General features: G+C 36.5%; 1 protein-coding gene across 1 annotated transcript in view; it reads left to right on the top strand.

Annotated features, from left to right (window-relative positions):
- The window catches only part of Elp4 (elongator acetyltransferase complex subunit 4), a 207963-nt gene that overhangs the window by 45781 nt on the left and 135724 nt on the right, over window positions 1–26458 (top strand). Inside the window, exons 4-5 of the mRNA XM_051184039.1 lie at window positions 1737–1865; window positions 17626–17765. Coding sequence (XP_051039996.1) covers window positions 1737–1865; window positions 17626–17765 — 269 coding nt within the window. The remainder of the gene's footprint in view (window positions 1–1736; window positions 1866–17625; window positions 17766–26458) is intronic.

The following is a 26458-nucleotide window of genomic DNA, read 5'->3' on the forward strand; positions in this document are numbered from 1 at the left end:
GTCTAGAAGAGCCAAATTCATAGAAACAGAAAGATCAGTAGTTGACACTATCTCTCAAAGATGCATTGGATATCTTTCTGGATATCTTTCCAGAATGGTGAGAATGTCCTGAAGTTGGATAGTGGTTATGATAGTAAATCTCTATTGTTAACTTGGTGACAGTGAAACTCTGAGCGGGGCAGTAAGGACATTTACAGAGATGATTAGATCATGAAGGCTTTGACCTAATCAATGGGTTAATCAATTGTAAGATCCAGAATTTGAATAGGCTATTGAGATATGGTAGAATTCTGGGAGGTGGGGCTAATTAGAAGAGTTTGTTCATTGGGGGCTTGCCTTTGACAGGTATATCTTAGCTTTGTTTCCTTCTTTTTATACCTGTCTGCATCCTGAATCCTGTTGTCATAAGATGGGAAGTTCTGCTCCTCCCCACACTCACACTTTTTTGCCTAGCAACAGACCTGGAAACAATGCAGCCAGATGATTATGAACTGTATCTCTGAAACTGTGACCCAAAATAAACGTTTCCTTATTTTATCTTGTTTCATTTAGGTGTTTGTCACAGTATCAGAAAGCTATATACAGTGGTAAGAACTGCACAACTCTGAAATATTAAAAACCAATGGGTTATAGACTCTATTACTTTTACCTTAATTTTTAGCCATATAGGCTGAGCCTTGTGGTACCTATGTATAATCCCAGCAGTCTTGAGGCAGAGAAAGAAGAATCATATATTTGTATAACACAGTTTCTTTTATAGCTAATCAGTAAGTCACCTTACAAAATAATATATTAGGATTCAGTATCTCTATATATAATACAAGATTTTAAATTCCATTTCATTGTTTAAAAGTAAAATAAGTTTTCAGGTGTAAAACCAGCAATTTGATATTGGGAAAATAAATGTCTTTATTCTCTACTGTTACTTCATCCATTATTTCAGTGATAAGTGTTTTGAATTCTCAAATTACAAATCAGTAAACAGATTGTACAATGATGTATTTTATCCCATAGCAAGCACAACAGTGTTCTATATAGTACGTAAGTGCCGAATCCACACTTTGTTTAAGCATATAATTTTTTTAGTATATACTTTGATTCTTGCTAAATTGCTAAAATAGCAATTGATTTTTATAAATATAAAAATTTGGGTGTTTTTTGAATAATAGTTAATTGAAAAACATTAAGCTTCATATCTGACATTATACCCCTTTTCTGTTTTAGAATTGTCTGTATTAAAGCCTGAAGAGTTAGCTCAATTGGTAGAGTGGTTTCCAGCATGCACAAAGCCCTGAGTTCAGTTCTCAGCTCCACATAAACTGGACATGATAGTCACATTAGTCATCCTAGCACTTGGGAGACTAAAGCAGAAGTGGGAGAGGTTCATACTCATCCTTGGCTATGTAGCAAGTTCAGTGTGCCCTGAACTATACAGGACAGTTGTCAGGAAGGAAGACAAAAGAGAGAGAGAGAGAGAGAGAGAGAGAGAGAGAGAGAGAGAGAGAGAGAGAGAGAGAGAGAGAGAGAGGTGGAGGGAGAGGGGAGAGAGGAAGGAAGGGAGGGAGGCAGGAAGGAAGGAAGGCAATCTCTAAATCATTCTGTTTGTGCTTAAATCAATTACAAGACACTTATGTTTGTTTAATGCATTGAAAAATTCTAGCATTGCTGTCGTTATGGTTCAAGAAATTACCATATTTAACATTGATGCCATATAACGTGTTATTCTGTTTTATTAGGAACTCCCTGCACCACTACTTGATGATAATGGTAAAAAAGAGCTTGAAGATGTACATAATTCTAAAACACCAGAACAAGACGTTAATATGAAAATAGCCTGGCGATACCAGTTACTACCCAAGATGCAGGCAAGTGAATTTACAAACTACCTCTAAAATTTGCAAAGCATTTCTTTCATTTTGTAGAGTCTCTGGGCCTGGTTTTTCCTGCTTGGTTTTAGGTCTTGTGAGTTTGAGCCAATTTTTCTTTTTGAATTGAGAATATTATTCTGTGCCATTATGTATTATAAGTGGTCCAGATGTAACTTGTTTTCATGTGTGTCTGTTCATAGAGGCCAATTTTACATGTCTTTCACCTCCCTCTGAAGGCTTACTTTCTCTCTTTTTATATATATTTTATTTAAATTAGGAACAATCTTATTTTACATATCAATTCCAATTTCCTCTCCCTCCCATCCTCCAAAGTCCCCCACCAAACTCCCATCCCACTCTCCAGGGAGGGTGGGGCCTCTCATGAGAGATCATCAAAGTCTGTGACATCAATTAGGGCAGGACCTAGACTCTCCCCCTCCCTATGTGTCTAGGCTTGAGAGAGTATCCATCCATGGGGAATGGGCTCCTAAAGTCCATTCCTGTACTAGGGATAAATACTGATCCACTACCAGAGGCCCCATAGATTGCCCAGGCCTCTAACTTACACCCATGTTCAGGAGGCCTGGTTCCCCAACTGTCAGACTCCCACTTGCTCAGTTCAGCTGTTTCTGTGGGTTTCTCCAGCCTGGTCTTGACCCCTATGCTCATTCCTCCTCCTTCTCTACAGCTGGATTCCAAGAGTTCAGCTCAGTGTTTAGCTGTGGATCTCTTCTGAGACAGTATCTTTCACAAAACCTGAAGCTTACTGATTCAGCAAGCACAAACAATAATTAAACAGTCTCTCCTTTCTTCCTTTTCTTCCTTCTTTCCTTCCTTTCTTTCTTCCTTCCTTTCCTTCCTTCTTTTTTTTTCTTTCTGATAAGTGTCCTGTATATCCAGGGCATACTTGGACTTGCTATGTAGCCAAGGATGACTGTATAGCAAATCCTGGGAAGATTCCTGATGAGATTGCCTAGAATTTTAGAAGAGACTTTCAGGCATTGGGCTTCTGAGTAATATTAGAACCTTGATATTTTAAGACTCTTACAGATGGACTAAATGCATCTTGTATTAAATATGAGACTTTAGAGCCAAAAGTGGAATTTTATAGTTTAAATTTATGCGTTTGGCTATTAAGATGGTAAGAGAGCTTGTCTTGATCTGGGTTGCTTTTGTTGTGATGAAACACCATGACCAAAGCAACCTGAGGAGGAAAGGGTTTATTTCTCTCACAGTTCTGTATAACAGTTCATTATCGAAAGCAGTGAGGGCAGGGACCTGGAGATAGGAACTGATGCAGATGCCATGGAGGAGTGCTCCTTACTGATTACTGCTCTTGGTTTGCTTCCCATGGCTTGCTCAGCCTGCCTTCTTATAGCCCAAGGATGGCACCATCCACAAATGCCTAGGACCTCCCTTATTTGATCACTAATTAAGAAAATGTCTTACAGCTGGATCTTATGGAGGCGTTTTCTCAATTGAGGCTCCCTCCTCACTTCTGGCTTACACTTTGTGTAAGTTCACATAAAACTATCCAGCACAGATAGATTTATAGTGATTAACTTTCAATGTTAACTTGAACAGGATTTAGAATTACCTAGGAAACATACTTGTGCTTCCAAAGAGACTCAGCTCTGGAGAGAAGACCCACCTGAATATGACTGTAGCATTCCACAGGCTGAGGTCCTGGCCTTATAAAAAAGAAAAAGCACATGGAACACAGACATTCTTCTCTCTGCTTTCTGACTATGGAAGCAATGTGACTTAACTTCACATTCTCCTGTTGTCATACCTTCTCCACCATGTCAGACTGTTTGAGGGAACTTCCAGCTATAACAAACTGATTTCTTGTCAGATAGCTGGTCATAGCAATGAAAAAAGTAATACAGTACTTCATGCTTCATATGCCACAGTGTTTTATAATTAACTGTTTGTATACCTTCTTCATCAGATGAGGCTTCTTTGTGAAGATAGAGAGCTTATTTTATTTTCCTCTGTATTTACACCACCTATCCTAATGCTTACATAGTGAATACTAATAAATGCAGGTATTAACAGCTAATAATAAATGTATTTATTCATTCAGTCAGCAAATATGTACTCACCCATCAGCTGTGTATCATAACATGCATACTAAGTAATAGCAAGCTGTCATTTTACACATATAATTTATTTGAATAACATGATTTAAAATTTAATTCAAATAACTATGAACAAGCTACAAATTAGAGAGTATTTGTGCTCATATATAAAATAAGGACTAGTTTTCTTGTATATGTTGATCCTGTAAAATGAACAAGGAAAATTCAATTTTACAAGTCAACAAAGATATGAAGAGAAAATTTTTGTGACTATTAAACTTATAAAAACAGATGTCTGGTTTCAGTTATGGTAAGAGAAATGTAGTTTAAAACTATACTACTGCCCTATCACTGTTCAATAATTGGTATCACAGTGTCCTGAAATGTTTATCAAGATACTTTATTAGCAGTAAAGGGGAAGTCATACTCTCATTCTTGTCTAAGTGGTAGAAGAGTGACAGGATGGTTCAGCAGGTAAAAACACTTGCTGCACTGGCCTGACAACCTGTGTTTGCACATCCAGAACCTACATAAAGGTGAAAGAGGAGAACCCACTCCACAGAGCTGACCCCTTTAGCCCACACATGTCCTTTAGCTTATCTGTTCCCACATTTAATACATATCTCACACATAATTTTAAAAGAAACTTTAAATGTAGCTTCTGTAGAGGATGATTTGATAATATCCTTCAAAATTTACCTCAGCTGTAGAATATGTAAGAGCTATTCACCTAGCACATTTGAATAGTGAAAGATTAAAAATATCCTAAATGTCCATTAGTAAACAATAAATTATATATATATATATATATCATAGTATATCTGGAATGTAAGATAATTTATATTAAAAATGAATAAAAGATAGGTATATTCAGAAGTTTGTCAAATGTGTAGCCTATTGTAGATATGACTGAGAATCTAGGATAAATGTAGCTCATCTGCTTAGGAGAGTGGGTTAACTGACAGGTTGAAACTTAGAGAAAATGTAGGGAGTGCTTGAACCTCAGTGGTCTAAGGGCATGTGCTTAACCTGTTAAGTTTATTAGGTCATTTATTCATTTGGGGATTTTTTCCCCCTGTGTTTACTTTTGGAGTTCTTTATAGATTGTGACCCATTGATACCACCACCCTCCTTCAGATACATAGTGTCTTTTTTTTTTTCTAAGTTATGAGTACCCAGTTTAGCTTAGCTTGTTTCTAGCCAGCTTTTCTTATTGTTAAATTATCTCATCTATCCTTTCCTTCTGAGCTTTTCTCTGTTTTGTTTTGTTTGAAACAAGGTTGTTTTACATGTCAACCCCAGTTCCCTCACCCTCCCATCCTCCCCTATCACCATCACCAAACCCCAGCCCATCCACTTTTTGCTCCCCAGGGAGGGTGAGGCCTTCCATGGGGAGTCTTCAAAGTCTGTCATAACATTTGGGCCAGGGCCTAGGCCCTCCCCTATATGTCTAGGCTGAGAAAGTAGACCTCTATGTGTGATGAGCTCCCAAAGTCCATTCGTATACTAGGGATAAATACTGATCCATTACTTGAGGCCCCACAGCCTGCCCAGTCCTTCTAACACCCACATTCAGGGGGTCTGGGTGGGTCCTATGCTGGTTTCCCAGCTATCAGATTGGGGTTCATGAGCTCCCCCTTGGTCAGGTCAGCTGATTCTATGAATTTCTCCAGCCTGGTCTTGACCCTTTTGCTCATCACTCCTCCCTCTCTGTAACTAGATTCCAGGAGTTTGGCTAGTGTTTAGCTGTGGATGTCTGCTTCTGCTTCTATCACCTACTAGATGAAGGCTCTATGATGGCATATAAGGTAGTCATCAATCTCATTATCATGGAAAGACATTAAAGGTAGCCTCTCCACTATTGCTTAGATTGTTAGTTGGGTTCATACTTGTAGATCTCTGGGCATTTCCCTAGTGCCAGATTTCTCCTTTAATTTTTCATCATATGTAATCCCATTTCTGGGTACTTGAGATTATTTCTTGTGCTGTTTGAAGACTTTTTGTCATACTTCTATGCCTTAGTGTCTTATCTGTTTTTCTCTAGTAGTTTCAGCCTCAGGTCTTATAGTCATTAAGTTCTTTGATCTATCCATTGATTTCACACACACACACAAGGTAAGAGACATTCATCTAGTTTCCCTTTTCCCAGTACTATCTACTCAAGAGATTATTTTTTCCCCTATTATTCTCTAATGGGTTTTGTTTGTTTGTTTGTTTTGTCAATTTGACATAAGCTCCAGACATCTGTGTAGTGATATATTATTTATGATTTATTAATGTTTACCTGAGGATTCAGAAAAGCAAAGTCAGCCTCAAGCTATAGACATCAGGCAGTGTAAACACAAACTTTTTAATCTCAGAAGCTAGGAGATGGTGGTACACACCTTTAATCCTAGGTCTCAGGATTAAGAGATGGACGGATCTCTGTGAGTTCAAGGCCACCCAGGGATACAAGAGATTGAATCAGTCTAAACAAGAAACAGGTCACACTCCTTTAATTCCTGCACTAGAAGGTTATAAAAGATAGAAGCAGGGTCTTCAGTATTCAGCATGAGGCATTCATTTCTTCAGCCACACTGAGGAGAGGCAACAGTTTGAGACTTGGTGAAGAGTTCATGTGTGAATCATGCCTTTCTTGTGTGAATCATGCCTTTCAGCCTGAGCTAGAGGTGAGAGCTAGTGGCCAACTGCTTTGTTTCTCTAATATTCAGCTTGAAATTTGAACCCCAATGTCATTAACTAGGTAATTTGTTTTTCTATTTAACATATCTGGGACGAGGGAACCTCATTTGAGAAAAGTACCTCCATCAAATTACCTGTAGATAGGTCTATTAGTTATTTTCTTGATTAATGTTTATATGGGAGGGTCCATCTTATTTTGTGGGTGTTACCACCCCTGGGAAGGTGGTTTTGGATTGTAGAAGAAAGTAGACTGAGCAAGCCATGGAGAGCAAGCCAATAGTGAGGATTCCTCCATTTCTGCTACCATCAGTTCCTACCTCCAGCTTCTTGCTTGAGATCCTGCTCAGGCTTCTCTCAGTGATAGAGTTTTGTCTTGGACTTGTAAGATCTAAAAAACCCTTTCCTCCCTGAGTTGCTTTTGTTAATGGTTTTCAACACAATGACAGAAAGCAAACAAGGACATTCTAGTTTCCCTTCTATTGCTCTGTTAAGACTGACCAACAGTAACATGAGGGCAAAAGAGTTTATTTGGTTTATACATCCAAGTCACAGTCCATCTTTGGTAAATCAAGGCAGAAACTCAAGCAAAAATTTGAAACAGAGACCACAAAGAAACAGTGCTTTCTGACTTGCTTGCAGATAACTGGCTTTAAAATTTTTTACTTAATAAATTTAATTAAATATAATGACATTTTCCTTCTTTCCCTTTCCTCTATCCAGTGCCTCCCATAAACCCACACACACTTTGCTCTCTCTCTCTCAGTTTACAGTCTTATTTTTCTAATTGTTCACACACACACACACACACACACACACACACACACACACACCTAAATATGTAAATACAACCTTTTCAGTTCATATAATGTTACTTGTATATACATATATACATACATACATACATATATACATATGTATATATATTTCAGGGATGACCACTTGGTATTAGATAACCACTCTGTCTTTCATAATGAATCCCCTAGCCTTAGGTCCAGGAGTTGTGTTGTAGATGTCTTCATTGAGACTAGGAACCACATGGTCAGTTGCTCAGTTGCTCTCTGCATTTTGATAGGCCATAATTTTCTAAGCCATAATTTTCTAAAAGGTCTCAGGTGCAAATAGAAGTTTCCTTGATGAGTGATAAGAGCTAAGCTTGTCTGTGGATATAAGGATAGCTTTAGAATGCAGTTAGGAGTTACACTTGTTTGGTAGAGTTGCTCTTGTAGATTCTCCTCCAAGATTTATGACTTTACTAGCTGCAACTAAATTTTCAGTGCCAGGCATGATTTCCTTTTATCAGTGGGCCTTAAGTTCAATTAGATTTGTGTGCCATTGTTGTGATCTGATCATCACTATGGTTCACAAGCATCATAGCTGAATGGGACTATTGGTTGATTCCCTTCCTTGGAGCTTACATGGTACATTCTGTTTCCATAAAACCTTGTCCTCAGAGAGGAGGCTTTCCAGTCATATCCAGCGTTGATCCTCTGGTACATGGTGTCTTCAGCAATAGGAAGTTATCCTCAACCTCTGGGAAGCAACCAAAGGATATAACAAGACCTTCTAATGTTTTGTGGGGGTCTCTTAGTGCCCCCTGACCAACAATTCATAAAAAGATGCATGTTATACCTGGATTTGGGTTTGTTGTTAGATAGGCTGTCTGTTGTTCTTGGGATGAATGTTGGAGGCTATCTTTTCAGAGCTGCAATCAAAGCCAGCCAAGCAAACCCAGGTTCGTACCTGAGTGGGGGGGGGGGATATGTAGATGAGGGAAAGGCTAGCTAAAAGAGTTAAAAATCAGAGACACAGGATAGCTGAGGTCACAAACCCGGGACTGCTCTGCTGGCTCTGATTGTATCCTGAAAAGACAGTCCTCCATAGATGACCAGTGTCATCCAGGTGGTAAAATCTTATTTAAACTATATATGTATGTGTATACATACATAATTATATGCATTATATGTAATTTTAGGTAAATTGATAATACTATGATTCCTTGTGACTTTTTCATACATCTTTACTGTTATTTTACCCTCCTCCAGCTCTCTCCTTCTGTTTTGGCCACAATCTCCCCTCTCTAATTAGAGCAGTTTCCTACCCCAAGTTTTAACCCCCCTTTCAAATCCCTTGTATCTTGCTATTCCTTTCTATGTTGCCTCCCATCCCTTGGTCCCCTTTTACTTTTCCAATTTCTGTGTTTATGCCAGATTATATGCTCACATCCAAAGATTTGGAGGTAAGAGCAGCAGATAAGAGAGAACACAAGACATTTGTCTCTCTGAATCTGAGTTACCCCACTCAATATAAATTTTCTTGTTCCAGCCATGAAACCTGAAATTTTTTTTTTCATTTCTCATTATAGTTTAATACTATTCTATACTCTATATGAACAACATTTTCACTATCCATTCATCAATTAAAGGGCATTTAAGTTGTTTCCATTTCCTACCTGTTGTGTATAGAGCAGAAATGAACAAGACTGAGCAAGTGTCTATGGGGTAGGATGTCAAGTCCTTTGTGCTTAAGCCAAGGAGTGATGTAACAAGGTCACATGGTAGGTTTATTTTTAACTTGAGGATTCTCCATGAAGTAGAGTGGCTCTACCAGTTGCAATCCCATCAACAGTGAATGAGGATTCCCCTTCCCACATCGTCTTCAGCATTTGCTATTGATTGTTTTGTTAATCTTAGCCATTCTAACTGGATTGAGATGCAATCTCAAAGTTTTAGTGAATTTTTTAAAAGATATTTCTTAGCCATTCTTATTTCTTATTTTGCAAACTCTCTCTTTCTGTTTAGGTGCCAGGCCCACTTTTGAATGGGTGTTTTGTATTATTTTTTCTTTTAGTTCTTTCTGTCTTACTCCTCTGTCAGAAATATTTCTGACAAAGATTCTCTCCAATTGTTTATTTTTCTCTTCACTTGGTTGATTGTTTCTTTTTCTGTGCAGAAACATTTTAGTTTTATGAGGTCTAACTTGTTAACTGTTGGCCTTAGTTCTTGGGAAAACAGAGTTCTATTCAAAAAGTCTTTCCCTATGCCTTTATGAATACTACCTAGGTTGTTTTGTAGCAGTTCCCATGTTTCAGGTTTCAAATTTAGGTCTTTGATCTGTTTCATTAGTTTGTATTTTTGTTTTATTTTGTTTTTTGTTTGTTGTTGTTTTACAAGATGATTCCAGCCTAATTTTCTTTCACATGTATATCCAGTTTTCCCTATCAATATTTTTGAAGATGCTGTTGTTTCTCCAGTGTATCTCTATGGCCTACTTGTGAAATAATAAATGACTGTAATAACACATGCTTATGTTTGGGTCTTCTATTTTATTCTATTGATCTTCATGCCTATTTTTGTGCCAGTACCATTTTGATTTTATTACTGTTGCTTTCTAATATGAGCCTGTGAGGGCATTCTCATTCAAACCACCACAGCTGGAATGAAACACAGTTAATGTTGTGTGATCTTGAAACTAGCATGTTCACATTTTATTGAGATTTTCATCCATACTCATCAGGGATATTGGACTATAGTTTGCTTATGTTTTGCCTTTATTCATTTTAAATGTCAAGGTAACAGTGGTGTTGAAGAATGGTGGTTGTTCAGAGTTCTTCCCCTCTCTGTTTTCTAGAACAGTATGAGGAGCATTTGTGTTAGGTCTTTGCTTGAGCTTTGATACAGTTTGACAATGAATCCACCTTATTCTTGATTTCTTTGTTGGTACAGATTTTACTGCTTCAGTGTGATTGCTTGCTATGGATCTGTTTAACCTGTTCATATACTCCTTTCTTTTTACTTTATTTATTTATTTGTATTGGGCATTATTGATTCTCTTCTATTTGTCTGGTTTTTTTTTTTTTTTCCTCGTGAAATTTATTCTTTCCTGTGATAATAATTAGACTCTTTCTTCCTCCACTATGTATGGTCTTCCTTTGAGTACCATCTGTACTGGTGGCTTAGTGATCACAAACTGCCTTATCTGTGCTTGTCTGGAAATGTTCCTATTCCTAGGTCAAGTTGTAGAACTAGCTTTGCTTGATGGAGCAACAGTCTTGGTTGATATTTATTTTCCTGACCTAAAATATATCATTCCATGTTTTCCTGATGTTTTAGTGTTGCTGGTGAGAGATTTGGTATTATTTTGATGTGTTTGCCTTGTGTGTTCATGTTCTAGTTTTATAGCTTTTAATGTTGTTTCTGTTTTAAGTATATATTTATTATTTATTTATTTGGTGAGTGAGTGTGTGTTCATGTCATGGTCTTCATGTGGAAATAAGAGTACATCACTCAGGAGTTGATTATCTCTCCTTCTACTATGTGATACCTAGGATAGAATTTAGACCATCACACTTGGCAGCAAATGTCTTTACCCTCTGAGCCTTCTCTTTGGCCCTAATAATAATTCTATTACTTTATATTTTTCACATCTTAACTGTGGTCAAAGTGTCTTCTCTGGTCATGTTTACTTAAGGTTCTAAATGTTTGAGTGTCAGTTTCTCTCTATTTGAAAACCATTTTATTGTAATGCCATTGAACAGCTCATGCAGCTTTTAATCTCAGCTCCTTCTGGGCTGTGGCTGCTTGGATTTGGTCCTGTGTGTATCACAGAGTTCTTACACATCATGGTCATGCTCTCATTCTTTTCTTTATTGAGTATGGTATTGATTTTACTGTGGCCCCTATTCCTGACACTCATGCCTTTGCTTGATCTTGTTTGTCTGGAATTGTGCTTTTTTAAGTTGGGTCTTTTCCCATGTATTTCCAGCACTTCTGTTTGGTTGATTTCAGAATCTCAGTTTTCTTCCTAATGTCTTTCTCTTTTTAATTTAAATTTCTCTTCCCTATTGCTGATCTTTTTATCTACTTTGCTAATGCTCTTACCCAAGTTCTCAGCGTATTTCTTTGCTTTATTCATCTGCTTATTTGACTACTCTGTGAGTCCTTGACTCTATTGAAAGTGGGATTCTGAAATCCTTTTTTGACCCTTGAGCTATCTCTTGTCCTTCATTTCAGATGCTGGGGAGCCAGGAGCTTGTAGAAGTTATTGGCTTGGTTTCTCATTTATGTGTTTTGTTGTTGTGTTTTATACATCTTTTGAAATGCTTGTGTCCTCCAGTTTTTGTTTTGCTTTGTTTTTGTTGTTGTTATTTTGTTTTGTTTTCTATTTTATGTGAGTCTTCTTGGTGCATTGTTTTTGCTTGGGTTATGTTCTCACTACTGTTTAGAACAAAAACTGACTATAGTAACCAAGAATCTGACAATTCTAAGTTAATCTACAGTAACAGATACTAGGTATTTCGGTTATGTCCCTGATAAGGTTCAGGCAGAGGTACATCAGATAGTATTGGGAAACATAGTAAACATAGTTTATAGGCCTTTAGATCTGAGGGTATTAAAAACTGAAATGAAGTGGGAAGGGGGAAAGGAGAACAAATACAAATAAGAATGGAAACATGTATTACAGACCAGGTACACAAACTGCACAATCAAAAATGCTTATTCAGTCAAGAGCTGAGCTGAAAATGAATAGCTGCGCAATTAAAATATAAAAGTTTCATTTAAAAAATAAACTAAATAGAAAATATAGCATCTGCCAGTATTTCTTCTAGACACACACATACAGCCACCATTTTCCCCACACAACATTTGGGTTTTGTAGCTACCTCTGGAAGGTGGAGAGAAGACAGAGTGTCAAGACTACAAAGGAGGTATTCACTCCTCAGAGGATCTCTATGTCACACTCAGGTTTCTGAGAGTTCCTGGTCTGAGACCCATATCTGACCTCTGAAGCCTTTTCTGGTGTGCTGAGGATCAGAGTATTGTGTCTGAGCTCTGATGTGAAAGATGCACCCTTGCATGTACTTAGCTTTGCTGCTGGCTGTTCTCTTCCCAACTGGATCCTGGTTGTTTCCCTTCCAAATGCCACAAAGTCCTTGCCTGAGAAATGCCTCTGTCTGCTCTGCTGGGTTCATCACACCTCTTGTGTTTCCATGGTGCTGCATAGACCATGGCAGAGGTGGTGTTTCCCAGGTCTTCTGTAGTTGCCCTCACCCCAGGGTGGTTGTGGATGTTCTCAGCATTGTTTGCCTTACATGACTTCTGCTCCAGCATCTGTCCTCCCTGCCTGTCCCTCTGCTCAGGGTGTTCACAGCTTGTGGTTATTCACCTACCACTCAGCCTTTCTGTGGCTACCGGTCTCTTACAGCACTCTGGCTGAAGAAAGGACAGTTCTTTCTTGTCAGCCACCACTTACCCCATTCTGAGTATGGACCCAGGGGGTAATGGCTGGTTGCCAATGGTTGCTTCCCTGTATTTTCTTCTGCAAGAGGATAGTTGATCTTTTAGTACCTGTGCTTGTGCCAGCCTTCCTTTCCTTCACACTTCTCCTTTTTTATGAATTTGGGATGTTCTTTCACTCCTCTTCTGTTAAGAATAGACTCTATTCGTCCTTACCTCACACTGTGTGTGCACCTATAGAGGCCTGGGCTGGTGTCCAGGGTCTTTATTTGTTGCTGTTGCTGCTTTTGTTGTCATTGTTTTACAGTGTTGAGAACAGAACTTAAGGCCTCATACTTGCTAGGCAAGCATTATCACTGAGCTATATTCCAGCCCAACACCAGGTCTTACCTGGGGCTTCTAATGCTTCTTTGTAAATTATGACTTAGAATATTCTCCTCTTTATTCAGTGTTCTATTTTTTTCCTGCTGAGATGCTATATTATCTACAGTGGTTTCTTTTTTCACTATACATGAAATATTACTTGCTCTTTCACGGCTTTATTTTCTTCAAGACATTATTTAAAGTTGGGAATCATACATCCATTTTAGTGCTTATCTTGTGTCTATTTTAAGATATGAGCTCAGGCCAGGCAGTGGTGGTGCACGCCTTTGATCCCAGCACTCGAGAGGCATAGACAGGTGGATCTCTGTGAGTTCAAGGCCAGCCTGGTCTACAGAGCTAATTCCAGGACAGCCTCCAAAGCTACAGAGAGACCTTGCCCACCTACCCCCCCCCAAAAAAAAAGATAAGATGTGAGCTCGGGAAGGGAAATAAAATGTTTTGCTTTATTGATATGTAGTATATGTTCCATAAAATGAATTAGTGAGTAAATTAAGTGGTAATAATTTATAATTAATACTACATATGTAGACATTCTTTTTATTTTATTATCAGTGGTCAAATTTAAGTTTGCCTCTGTTTACAAGTGTGTGCTTCCAGTTTTAAAATAAAAATCATGTCTGGCTTCTTCAGTTTATTTGTTTGTTTTCTTTTTTTTGTCCCACAATAATTTATGTTAGTGACTAACCTATACCAATGATCTTTGGCCAGCACTTTTTTCTAAGTCTATACATCATTTTGCAATTCCCAGTGCAAAAATAAAACAAAAACATTTAGCTTTCTGTATTTCCTTGAACAAAATGCAATTCTACTATTTTGGTTTAAGAGTAAAGGAGTAAAAATAGTCCAAAATGAGGTATATTGATTATCAGAGATGCTCTTTAATGCAAATTGTTACCAAATCTAGCAAGTGTAGTCCTAATCTACTTGGGGAATATGAAAAATGACAAGGATGTGAATATAGAAGTCAGGCACTTAGTAATGCATACATGTTTCACTCAAGCTAAAGAATATTTAGTTTTAAGAGTCCTTCCTGTCTCGCCAATGATTCAGATTCTTTATCATAGGTGGACTTGCCCTCTCCTCACCCTACAGATTGCTGGCCTGCAGTGCATTCTGGATTTCACCCCAGAATTGTAGGACTCTAGTACCAACAAGTCCACAACAATTCATGGCAGCATATCAGATTCTTGTTATAATTAGGGGTTTATCCACAATTCTGATAGACATGTGAATATGTCAGTATGCAACAAATTTTTTCCCATGAGCAAAAGACAATGATAAATTTTCTGATTCTCTAATAAATCATAATTTTGCAATACTGATATTTATATTATGTTCAAATTAATAAAATATTAATTACCAATATTGCATAGATTATTTTGAGAGCATAATAAAATCATGATTAATACTGTTCTAGTGAACTGAGGCTCTGAATGGTTTAGTGAGTGGTTAGATTCCTGCTGTCTGTCTGTTATGCCAGACTCTGAGAAACAAGACTTGCTAACAATGGTGAGCCATATCTTATGGAGACTATTTGTGTGTTTTCTCTGCAGTTTGTTGCTTCCTAACACAGTAGGGATGTAGTGTGGTGGTGTTGGAGTGTGCTGTTGTTTTGTTGCTCAGCTTTCCTCCTCAACTCCCATCAGATTTCATTTTTTAGCACAGTAAAAACTTACATCTATTTTTCTCTATTCCACAGATGGTAAAGTTAAAAGTAGTTTATGGATGTGCAACAAAACTTGTCATATGTAAAATTAAAGCAACATGTTTTTAGCATGTGAAATAAGTGAACCTCTTTTTCATGATAGGTTGATATAGAATGCAATTTGATTTTTATGACAATGATACTTTATAGATAAACACTGTTAGAGTAACAACAGTAAGCTTTCATTTTCAAAGGAAACTTCTAGGTCTGAAAAGAGTTCAGTACTTCCAAAATCTGACTGTCTGCTAATATTATGTGTCTTGGACAGAAAAAATGGAAAAATTTTTTATCCCATAAAAATATATATTTGTTTTGTTTTCTTTTCCTTTTATTGAAAGATTGAAATCTTTCTTCAGTAATGCAAGCTTTGAATCTACCTTATCGAGATTTTTACTGTCATGTTTGGTCTTGACATCTTAATCAGTTAATTATAGTAAGAAAACTTTCCAGTTTTATTTTTACATTTTAATGAATTGTTTGTGTCCTATATGTAAACTGTCACCGCATAAAATCAATTTTCTGCCTTGATTCATCCAAAATCTGGGAATTCTGTCACACTAATATTATAATTAAAAACATTAATAGTGACGGCAACTTAAAAAGCATACCTTGCTTTTTGGTAGTTTGGTGTGTTTCTCTGAGTGCATGGGACTTCAAGAACTTTCAATCCACTAATAAATTTATTAACTCAAACTTAAAAGAAGTGAAAAGTCTCTCTTTCTTTCTCTCTCCCCATGGTCAGTCTGCTAAAATAGATTATTCATGCTTATTTGATTCAGGTAGGCTTTTGCAAGCTTCCCTACCAGGCCTGGGAATGTGGTACATTGAGGCCTTTTCAGAGGCTTCTGACATAGACCAAGCTTTTATTGCATGGTGTTTTATTATAGCCAAATCCTAGTCTCCACCCAGTTTGTAGGCACTCAGCTTATTCTTTTGAATCAGGAAAGGTTATCACCTACCTTAATCCATGCAGTAGCATGGATTAGGGACACCAGTGTGCCCCAGGATTCCCAAAGAGGATCCTGGAAACTTCTGGTTTCTTCTTTTTTGCTGTCTTTACTAAATTCTATTGGGCCTTAGAGGGATTTGCATCTGAAATGGGCAACCTGGTGTTTTTCTCAATGAAGACATCAGATCAAAGTTCAGTTAGTCAAGGCCTTTCTGAAACATTAAGAGGGCTTGGACTTACACAATAAAAAGATGAGCTCTCGCAGAGATTGCAGTAAAAACATTCTGAACTATAATCCGGATAAAGAATCAATTATAGGCCAAAGAACAGACCTTGTTTAAATTGCTTTAGACTAATAACTTTACATTTAAAAACCTTTACAACGTATTTTTAAGAAACTTATTTTAATGTCATATAATTTATTTGTCAATACTTATCATAATAAATGGAGAATGTGTCTTAGGAACCATAATTCTGCACATATTATTATTGCATTGAAAAGATTATATTGAAGCCAACTAATAGATGTCTTTCATTAATGAAAATAAATAGTACCTTATGGAGAGATGCACATTCATTTTATTTAGAAAATAAATGTCACACCCACAGACTCAAATCTAAGAAAAATGCTTCTATTAGACTTCAGAATGTTTTATTTCATGTGACTGTATAATTTGATGTTTATAGACATTTAATTTAGGAATATGAATAATTGAAATCTTAAATGCAAATAGCTGGTGTCAAGCAAACATATGTTTAACTAAATTTTAAAAATGTCATTCTGTAAGATAAGAACCTAGGAGTTCTCATGTTTCTGCAGAGACATTATGTATTTTGAGCATCCCCAAGTTTGACAGTTTCTTAGCACTCAGGAATGGTCATAATAAAGACCATACCAGAGCTTTTATGGGAAGCTGTTGCCAGGTGAAATTTGTTAATAGTTCAGCTTTATATAAAAGGGTATGGGGGCAGGGAATATATTCATTAAAATCAGCCTATATTCCATTCAGAACAATAGTTAATAGATTTTTTTACTCACATATGTAAATAAATTCAGTGCCAATAGTTAGTAGTTTCCTAAGAGAAAGACGGTTTCTTAGAGAAACTGTTAATAAAGAATGTAAAACTATGAACTAATGATCTTGTCAAGTTTCTGATGGTCTCACATAGTTTCCATGCATCCTTTTACTCTCACACATGCCTTAATCCTATCTGGACTGTGGTACATTTTATACCATCAGCTTTATTAAAGTTTATAAGAAATATTGTACATGTGTACACATTGTCCTATGAGCATTTAGTTTCAATTCAGTTAAACACATCTAAATAGTTGATTTCTATTGGGGCTTCCAATCAGTGAATTAATTTGGCTTACCTTCATTTAGTTCTTGCAACTCCTTATTTGATTTGTCATTAAAATGTGAGCTATTATACATGAATTAAGAATTATATATGTTGAATTTTTAACTTAGAAAAAGAGATGTTCAAGATAGTTTTAAAATGAAAGAGGTATATGAATTTTTATAAACTTAACACTGAAAAAACTTGAGAGTAGAAAGTTTAATTCCTCACTGTATATAGTTTGGCTAATAAAGGCTATTTATTATATGGGTCTTTAAATTCAGTAAGCGTATATCACCTTTTCTTCAGTAGCTTGATGTAAGATAAAGAAATTATAGTGTAAAATAATGTAGTTTTAATAACCAGCATGATTTTCCAACAGGTTGGACCTGTGTCATCTTCACGATTTGGTCACTATTATGATGTATCAAAAAGGATTCCTCAAGAGCTACTAGGAAGTTCAAAATGGCATGGATTCTTCCTCCCAGAACATGTAACTTCAGATCTTAAAGGAGAATCCTGGTAAGTCAACAGCTGGTGTAACAACAAATTCAGACTTCAAGTATCAGTATATTATGTTTTTACCTCATTTTTGAAGATTTCATATGCAATGGTATAGCCCAATAATGTTAATTTTCTACAAATATATAAGAAATTATACATGTATTTTGTAATATCTCATCATATGCTGGTTTTTGTTTTGTTTTGTTTTGTTTTTCCTGGTTCTGTACACAATCTATTGGTTTATAATGTAATAGATTACACATTATACACTAGCTAGTTACAATTCCATTTGATTTTACTTTCCAGAAAATGTAAAACAGTTATAAATCAGGGCTTCAACCCACAATGCACAAATTCTTTGATGTAATTAATTCAAGAAAAACATCTAAAGCACTGCTGCTTGCTAATACTTTTGAGTAAAAGTGATCTTCTGAAGGTTAAGCAAGTATATGTTACTTATTTTCATTTCTTTTTAATATTGAGTCCTGTCTGAATTCAAACTATATGTCCAATTATGGCCTTGAGATTTCTGATTTTCCTAGTCTTGTCTCTAGAATGCTGGGGTTAATGGTATATGCCACTATACTTGATTTTATACAATACTGGGGCTTGAACTTAGGGCTTTGGGCATGCAAGGCAAACACTCTTGACAACCAAACTACATTTTTCACTTTATATTTTTAATATCCCATTTATATTAAGACATTATGCTTTTAGTGATGCTGTAAATAAAATACTCTGTAATTTAAGTGGCAAGATAGTTTAGAGGTAGAACTTTATTAAGCAACCTAACCTGTTTATAGTGACAAAAATTTATTAAAGCAGAATTCTGAAAGTTACAGACTTGATATTTTAAAAAATTGGTTTTTTTAAGATATTAAGAAAACTTACTTTGAGTTCTTACTGCAGTAAGCTACTGAACAGATTGTAGCTTGTATTTTCTTTAGCACACAAATCATTTAAAAGTAAATTATTAGAGTTTATAGACAGAAAGTTGTGTGGTTAAATTATTTAAATGTTTTCTTCTGTTCTAGAAATAATACCTGCAGATTTAGTCAACATTAGTCAACTTAAGTCTTTTTCAGTTTTTTTCATTGGTTAAAGTTTCTCTAATCTATAGTCAGAGACATAAAATGTCATGTGGGTACTCTTTAATTTTAAGGCTATGCTAAAGAATTTCTACTATGTGTTAGGTATACTACTATGCCCTTTGCATTTATCACCTCCTGTCATCCTTATATAATTAAATATTTCTGTATAATTCTTATATAATTAAATAATACTGACATACACAGATCTTGCAGGGTCTCAGTGAATGATGGAGCCAGGAATAACATGTTGTATTTCTTTCTTTGTGCTTCATTCCTTTTGAAGGCGTTGGTGTCTGCCATTTTTATTTTTTGGTTGCAGACAAAACAGTACTAATGAAGGAATGAGAACATGGTTCTAGAACTGGCTTCATCCTGCTGTGCTCTTGGGATCCTCCCTCGAAATCAGTGAAGTCAGTATCCTCACATGAAAGTTAGGGGCTAAGAAACAGAAATAACATATTTACCTATATTACTTTTATTATTGTTAATTTTGAATCATTATGTCAACTAATAGTAGTTCCCAACTTTGACTGTATTTGAACTAAATACAAGCATGTGCGCAAAAAAGTGATAATACTGGCATTCAAAGTTATTTCTAACTTAGAAATCTATGGTGGCAATAATTCTATACTGTTTGAAGAGCAAACATTTTATGCCAGAAAATTCACTTAAAGCGAAGAAGAAGCCAACTTTAGGCATTTGACTAAGAAGGAGGACTGGTCAGGCTTTTAACCAGAGCCTAATTAATTTAATTCTACCAGCAGCTTTTTGAGCTGAGTAGAAAATGGGAACTAGAGGTCAGAGGCGCTAGGCAACTTTACTGTTGTTGAAAATTGTAAATCACTAAAGGCAGTGGGTCTCACCCTATGTGTGACTGCCCCTTTGGGATCAAATTACTCTTTCATGGGGGTCGCATATCAGATATTTACATTATGATTCATAACAGTAGCAACTTTACAGTTTTGAAGTAGCAGTGAAAACAGTTTTATGGTTGGGGGTCACCACAAACATGAAGAACTGTATTAAAGGATCTCAGCAACCAGTACATTAAGGTAACAGCCAAAACCATGTTTGTAAAACCTCTAAGTTGCCAGAAATATGCAGCTCACCAAGCTGACTGACCAAAAAACTATATGTTGATGAACTGTGAGGATGTAGTCAAATGGTCATTAAAATGTATAATTGCTGGAATGTTTTTTGAAAGCTAGCAGTTTTACACAGAATAGGAAAATTTATAGAGTTTAATTACCAAGACAGTATTTCATTTCATAGTAGTTAACTGATAATTCATTTATTTCATATTAAACTTAAATGCTTAATTAAATGTAATTAAACTTTAAACATGTAATTAAATTAATTTTGAATATGGGTACTTTACCATGTGAGATTTATTTTAATTTATGAAAAGTATATGCTCATTTCACTGACATGAACTTTACTGGTTCATTTATAAAACAATAAAGCCAAGCCTTATACTTGTCTATACTTTTCCTATAATTAAGACTAGAGGATATAGTTGGGTCTCACTACCATATGTGAGATACAATATATAATTTCATAATTTCAAAAGGCACTATTGATAACATGTGGAGATTTTTAGGTAGCAACTAAAACTGAAGGTCATTTGAAATTTGCAGTAATTAATTTTAAATTACTGGTAAGCTTATCTATAGAAAATGTTCATACATATACTGTAAATTTTCAAATTGGAGGCTAGGCATTAAAAATTTGACATATATCATAATATTGTTGAGATCGCTTTGGAGAGCTGGTGTCTACAGTCCCAGCACTGGACAGGTGAGAGGGGAGGACTAGAAGCTCAAGGGTAGCCTACAACATGTAATAGCACCTTCAAACCAAAAGGGTAGGTTTGACAAGTCACTGTCCTGAATGTCACTACATGGTAAGATAAGGATGACCAAAGCTCATGCTGAACCTGGTACATGAGCTAGGTTATTGGGGCCTCTTCCCTTTGGTGGGATACATGTTCAGCTTTAATGCATGAGAATGAGGCCTGGCCATGCTCCAGCCTAGTGTGCCAGCCTATGTTGACGCCTCATGGGAGCCCTTACTTGTGAGGAGGAGTGGACTAGGGGTAGGCTGTGAGAGGTGGGTGGGAGGAGACAGTGGGAGGGGCAGGAGGAGGTGTAGGAGGAAGAACTGTAGTTGAAATGTAAAATGAAATTAAAAATTTTAAAAAAGCTCATGCTGAGAATAAGTCTGTAATTTTGATTACTTTTTAATTGGACATTGTTTTGAGTTAATATATGTCAACAGGTAGTCCAAGCACAGCTAGCAGATTTGTTTCCTTACATAAATATACTGCCTCCTACAGTTAGGACAGCAGTTTTCCTATCAATCAACAAACCTAACATGCTACTAACCTGCTACTTCCACCTGTATTCATTGCCTTTCTGTTCCTGTGACAAAATATCGTGACCAAGGCTATTTATGGAAGAAGGCATTTACTTTGGTTTATAGTTCCAGAGAGATAAGAGTCCATCATGGCAGTAAGCATGGCAGCAATGGGCAGGCCTCATGGCTGGTATAAGAAGCTAAGAGCTCATATCTTCAACTAGAAGCACAAAGAAGAGGGGGTGAACTGGAAGTGGCCAGGGCTTTTAATCTGCAGGCCCACCCCTAGTGACACAGCTCTTCCATCATGACTGTTCCCTGAATTCTCCAAACAGTCCCACCACCTGGAACCAAGTGTTCAAATAACTGCAATATGTAATCAGTCCTAATTCAAATCACCACACTGCTGAATCTTAGCATCATACCCAAACTTGCATGTTTAGGCCCTCACCCCAATATCAAATTATTTAGCTATGGGGTCTTTGTTATGGTTTGAATCTGAAATAGCCTTCACTTGGTCCCTAGCTTGTGGAACTATTTTGAAGGCTTTGGAGCTGTTAAAAAAGCAGGGTCTGCCTGGTGGAGGTTAAGTTACTAGGAGTAGATCTCAGAGGTTAGAGCCCTGGTTCCAGTTCTACAGTTTGCTCTCTGCCATAAATTCTTGTCACTGTGAAATCTACCATACCTTCCTGCCCTGATAAACTGAAATCCCTCTGAAACTGGTATGTCTGTGCTATTATAACGAAATATGTGAGGTTGGGTGATGGATAAAAACCAAGTTTCTTTTCTCACAAGTGTGTAAGCCAGAGACTCCAAAACCAATGAACTAGCAGGCTTTACTGTGTGGTGAGGACTACCAGGTGCTGAGTCTCTCTTATGCCTGCACTAAGATTCTTGGGTATTTGCAAGCAGAGCTGAAGTTTTTTCAGGTGAAGTCAACAAAGCCAAACAGCAAAAGAAACTTATAAAATCAAAACTAGTGAACAAAGTGATAATCTATGAACTGTGAGCTAAAGAAAAAGAGTTGAAATCAATTGCTATTGATATGTGAGAAAGATATAGGGAAGGTAATAGCAGTTGGGAGTGAAGAAGACACTGTCCACATCTCCAAAATATTGAGGAAAGAGTCTAAGCTATGACTTACATATATGCTGAAATGTAAATATAATTAAAGCAAAAATGGACAAATAAAACTATATTAAAAATATAGTTCTGTTACCCTCAGACGATACAATCACAGTCAACAAGTCTTACTGATTCAGAAATATGCTAGCTCACATCAGAGATTGCACTTTTCAACTGTCTGGTATTTAAAATAGCTGTGATATGGAAAAACAGCCACTCAGCTGTGAGAATAAAAGTTATTGAAACAATCTTAGGAAAAGGAATCAAAAGTTAGACTATCATCTTTTTACTATTATTCCATTTCTGTGAATTTATCATAAACTGACAGGTTACCAAAGATACACATATCAAATATATTCATATATATTACATCTTAAAATTGCTGCATAAAGATCATTAGTCACCATGATAAAAACTATCTTGATTGGATGATGGTGGTAAAGCTTCATTGGATTTAGGTACAAATGTAAAGAGAGAATTGACTACAAATATCAAATATTACAAAATTCAAGGTCCTTGGGTACAAAGGCAGTAATATCTGACAGAAAAGATATGACAAGAGGTATTCTTGTTGAAGGAAGAGAAGGTGTGTTTACTGACATGAAACAAGTAGAAAGGAGGAGTTAATGATGTGGGAGAGCACTGAGCCACTAGAGTGGAGCCTGAGAGGATCGGATGTGTGCACAGCTCAGGAGAGGTAGATGGTTGATGTGGCCACATGCCTAAGGACTGTGCGTGTGGTGCAGGTGGTAATGGGTGGGACCTGTTCCCTTTGGGTTTTTTATAATCCATATATCATAAACCAAGAAGCTTGAACCAAGAAGTCTTCTCATCATGGTGAGGATCTGCAAGTCCAAACACAGGTTCTGGCAGGATTGCATTTTAGTGAAGATTTTCTCCATAGACAGATGCCAGAATTGTCAATCAATTCACATGGCAGAAGGGGGCAGCCTCCTTTACGTCTTTTTTATAAGAGTACTGATCCCATTCATGAGGCCTTAATCCTCATGACCCAGTCACCTCCTAAAGATCCCACCTTTTAACATTATTGTATGTCAAAGTCAAAATAGGAATCTGGAGAGACAGAAATATCCAAACTATAGCAGGTGGGTAGATACATATAGTAGAGAGAGGGTCTTCTGGCTATACGTAGTACTAGGTACATCTTTTGATTGTTTCTGTTTTCAAGTTGTGAGTATGATGAAAGAAAAGATAATGGAAGTTTGAGTAAAAATGGAGAAGAAGTGAAGTTGTCCTTTAGGAGAGTGAGAGTATATAGTCAGATTGCCAAGCTACTTCAGTAGTATCTTGGAATTTATAGTTATAAACTTCAAGTCAGAGTTGTCCAGTGAGTGAACCTTTCTCTGCCCATTTTTAGATGCATTGAGGTAGAAGGAGAGTCCATAAAAAGTTAGATTAACCAGAATAGTTTTCCTAAGAAACTTTGTTATGAAAATGAGAAAGTTGTTAAAAAAAAAAAAAAAAGAAAGAAAGAAAGAAAAGAAAAAGAAAAGAAAAAAGAAAAACATGAAGATGTGGAATGACTATGGAACACGATAGTTAATTAACAAAGATGCTACCAAGTGTATCACAATAAGGTAAAGCTGTCCACAGTAAATGATGGTGCAGGATGATTGAAAGTAGCGAGAGAGGAGAGTGCATGAAGCTGAAATTGTAAAGAGATGATTATTTGATAATGGCACTGACTACTGATGTATGAGGGTGAAAGGAAACAGTCTAGGTAGGGTGAATAAATGGAGAAGATCAGGAAAGTGTGTGATGGCCCAGGGTTGGGTACCCCACACAACTGTTAGAGCCTGTACAGGATATAATCTAATAATTTATCAAAGTTACTGACAGAAGGCAGTGCAATGTCAGTCTGAATTTTTTTTTCATAAAGACCATATCTTCACTTAACACTCTCCGTGCCAAAAGAGGTTTGCTTAGCCATGGTGTGAAGTATTTTTCTAAGTGTGGTCCAGGTCTTGCTGGTCGTTGATCTTCTTCACACTCTTGAAGTATTTTTAGATTCTGTGTCTTCCTTTTTTCTAAAGCTTCCATAGTTAGGCTCCAAATCAATGTTAGGTGAAAGGCATGACAAGGAGAGTCAGTAAATGACAGCCTTCAGGGTAATCCTAATGAAATTTTTAACTTGAAAATTACTTGTGAAAAGACTTCACAATCTCTGGAATCACATGTAAATTATATGCTAATAGACTTTTAGCTTAGCAAAGTATTTTATACAATTAGTTGAAACATGTATTGTGCCTATTGCCTTATAAAGTGTTTCTTACTACTTGTCAAAGTTGAATCCTTGAAATATACATGCAAATAGACTTTTGGTAAGATAAATTTTATTTTCCATTGGTTTTCAAAATAATGTCAAAGGGTGCTTTATCTGTATTTTAATTAATTATAATTATGGGTGATATGTTTTGAGAATGATAGTCTTAATTTTCTATAAGGCTCTGTTTTTTTCTCAAATATCTCTATCAGATTGTTAAACAAATATTCAAGTGACCAAAGTTTCATATTTTTAAAATCCTAGCAAATTAATGAAAAAAAAGATTTTTGAGCCATATAATTTAAAATCATAGTGGATAAGAGAGACAAGAGAAAATTTAAAGACATTGCCTTTGTCCCACCTTGGGCTGAGATGTTGGCACAGGTCAAGCCACAGCTAGTTACCAGGCCTTGGCATTTTTCTGCTGTGCATGTGGTGGTGCTCAGTTATCAACCAGTATCCCTTATTTTATTCCACTCCCAAGGTAAGTATAACCAATGCACCTTTCATGGTACAGGTAAAAGGTCTCCCCCTGCAACTGCATCCTGAAGTGCTTCATTTAATGTGTGGAATGAAACATACTCAAAGTTCCTGTGAACCATAGCAATGTGTGTAAACATCTTAACTAACCCCCATGTTCCCCATTCAGAGGCTTTACCATAGTTTCGTTGGAAGAGCAAATTATCGCAGCTTTAGAATGTTTTCAGGGTTTTCTTATTCTGATTTATTTGTGTTGAGACATGCTCTTATTATATAATTCTGGTCACCTTGAAACTCACTATGTAGAGGAGACTAGCCTCAAACTCAACAGAGGTCTGCCTGCCTCAGCCTCTCAAGTGCTGGGTTTAAAGGTATGCACCACCATGCCCAGCAAATATATTCATTTTATATGCCTTTTCTCTCACTTAATGATATGTAACCTTGGACAAGTCATTTATCCTATAATAACGCTTAATTTTCCCGACCACAAAATGAGGATAATGACTGTACTCATATCACAAGGTATCCACCAAATGCTGTGACACCAAAGTCTCTTCAGTATCTACTGTGTGCCAAGCACTTTATTAAATCAGGTAGACTTCTTAAACAGTGTAAATGCCAAGAGTCTACTTTATGCCTGTAACATTTTCATTTATCAACTTCTTATTGTGATTCCATACTCTATTTTCTATTTGTAGGAATAGAGTAGAATAGAAATTTTCTATTTTTCTCTTAACAGACAAAAAATGTTCTTCTTTAAAGATAAAAATTTATCTTTTTCTTATTGCCCAAGATTTTCTTTTCTTTGTAAAACCAAAAATAAATCTTCAATGCCAGAGAATCCAGTGCTACTCTCTGATCTCCTCAAGCATAGGCATGCACATTTAGGCAAACACTTCAAAAAAAATCATAGAAATTTGTTTAAATAACTATTTGTATGCTTTAGATTTCTGTATATTGTGATAGCTTTAAGCACATAGAACTGGTTAGCTCATTTTAATATAAAAATTGTTGAAAGTTCTAAGAATAAAGCAGAATAGCATGTGTGGTTTAAAATGGGCTGCCATGAAGCTGGAGAGCTGGCTTATAGTTAAGAGCACTGGCAGTTCTTCCAGAGGACCCAGGTTCAATTCCCAGCATTCACATAGCAGGTCACAACTGTCTGTAACTCCAGTTACAGGGGATCTGACACCCTCACACAGACATACATGCAGACAAAAACACCAATGTACATAAAATAAAAGTAAATAACTTTTAAAAGTAGGTAGTCAAAACTTTGTTAAATGTTTGGAAACAGAGGCTGGGGACATGGCTCAGTGGGTAAGGTTGTCTTCTGAGCTCCATGCACTCACTGTGACACACACATTCCTGAACTG

The sequence above is a fragment of the Phodopus roborovskii genome, unplaced genomic scaffold (genome assembly GCF_943737965.1).
Source record: "Phodopus roborovskii unplaced genomic scaffold, PHOROB, whole genome shotgun sequence".
In the NCBI taxonomy this organism is placed as follows: Eukaryota; Metazoa; Chordata; class Mammalia; order Rodentia; family Cricetidae; genus Phodopus; species Phodopus roborovskii.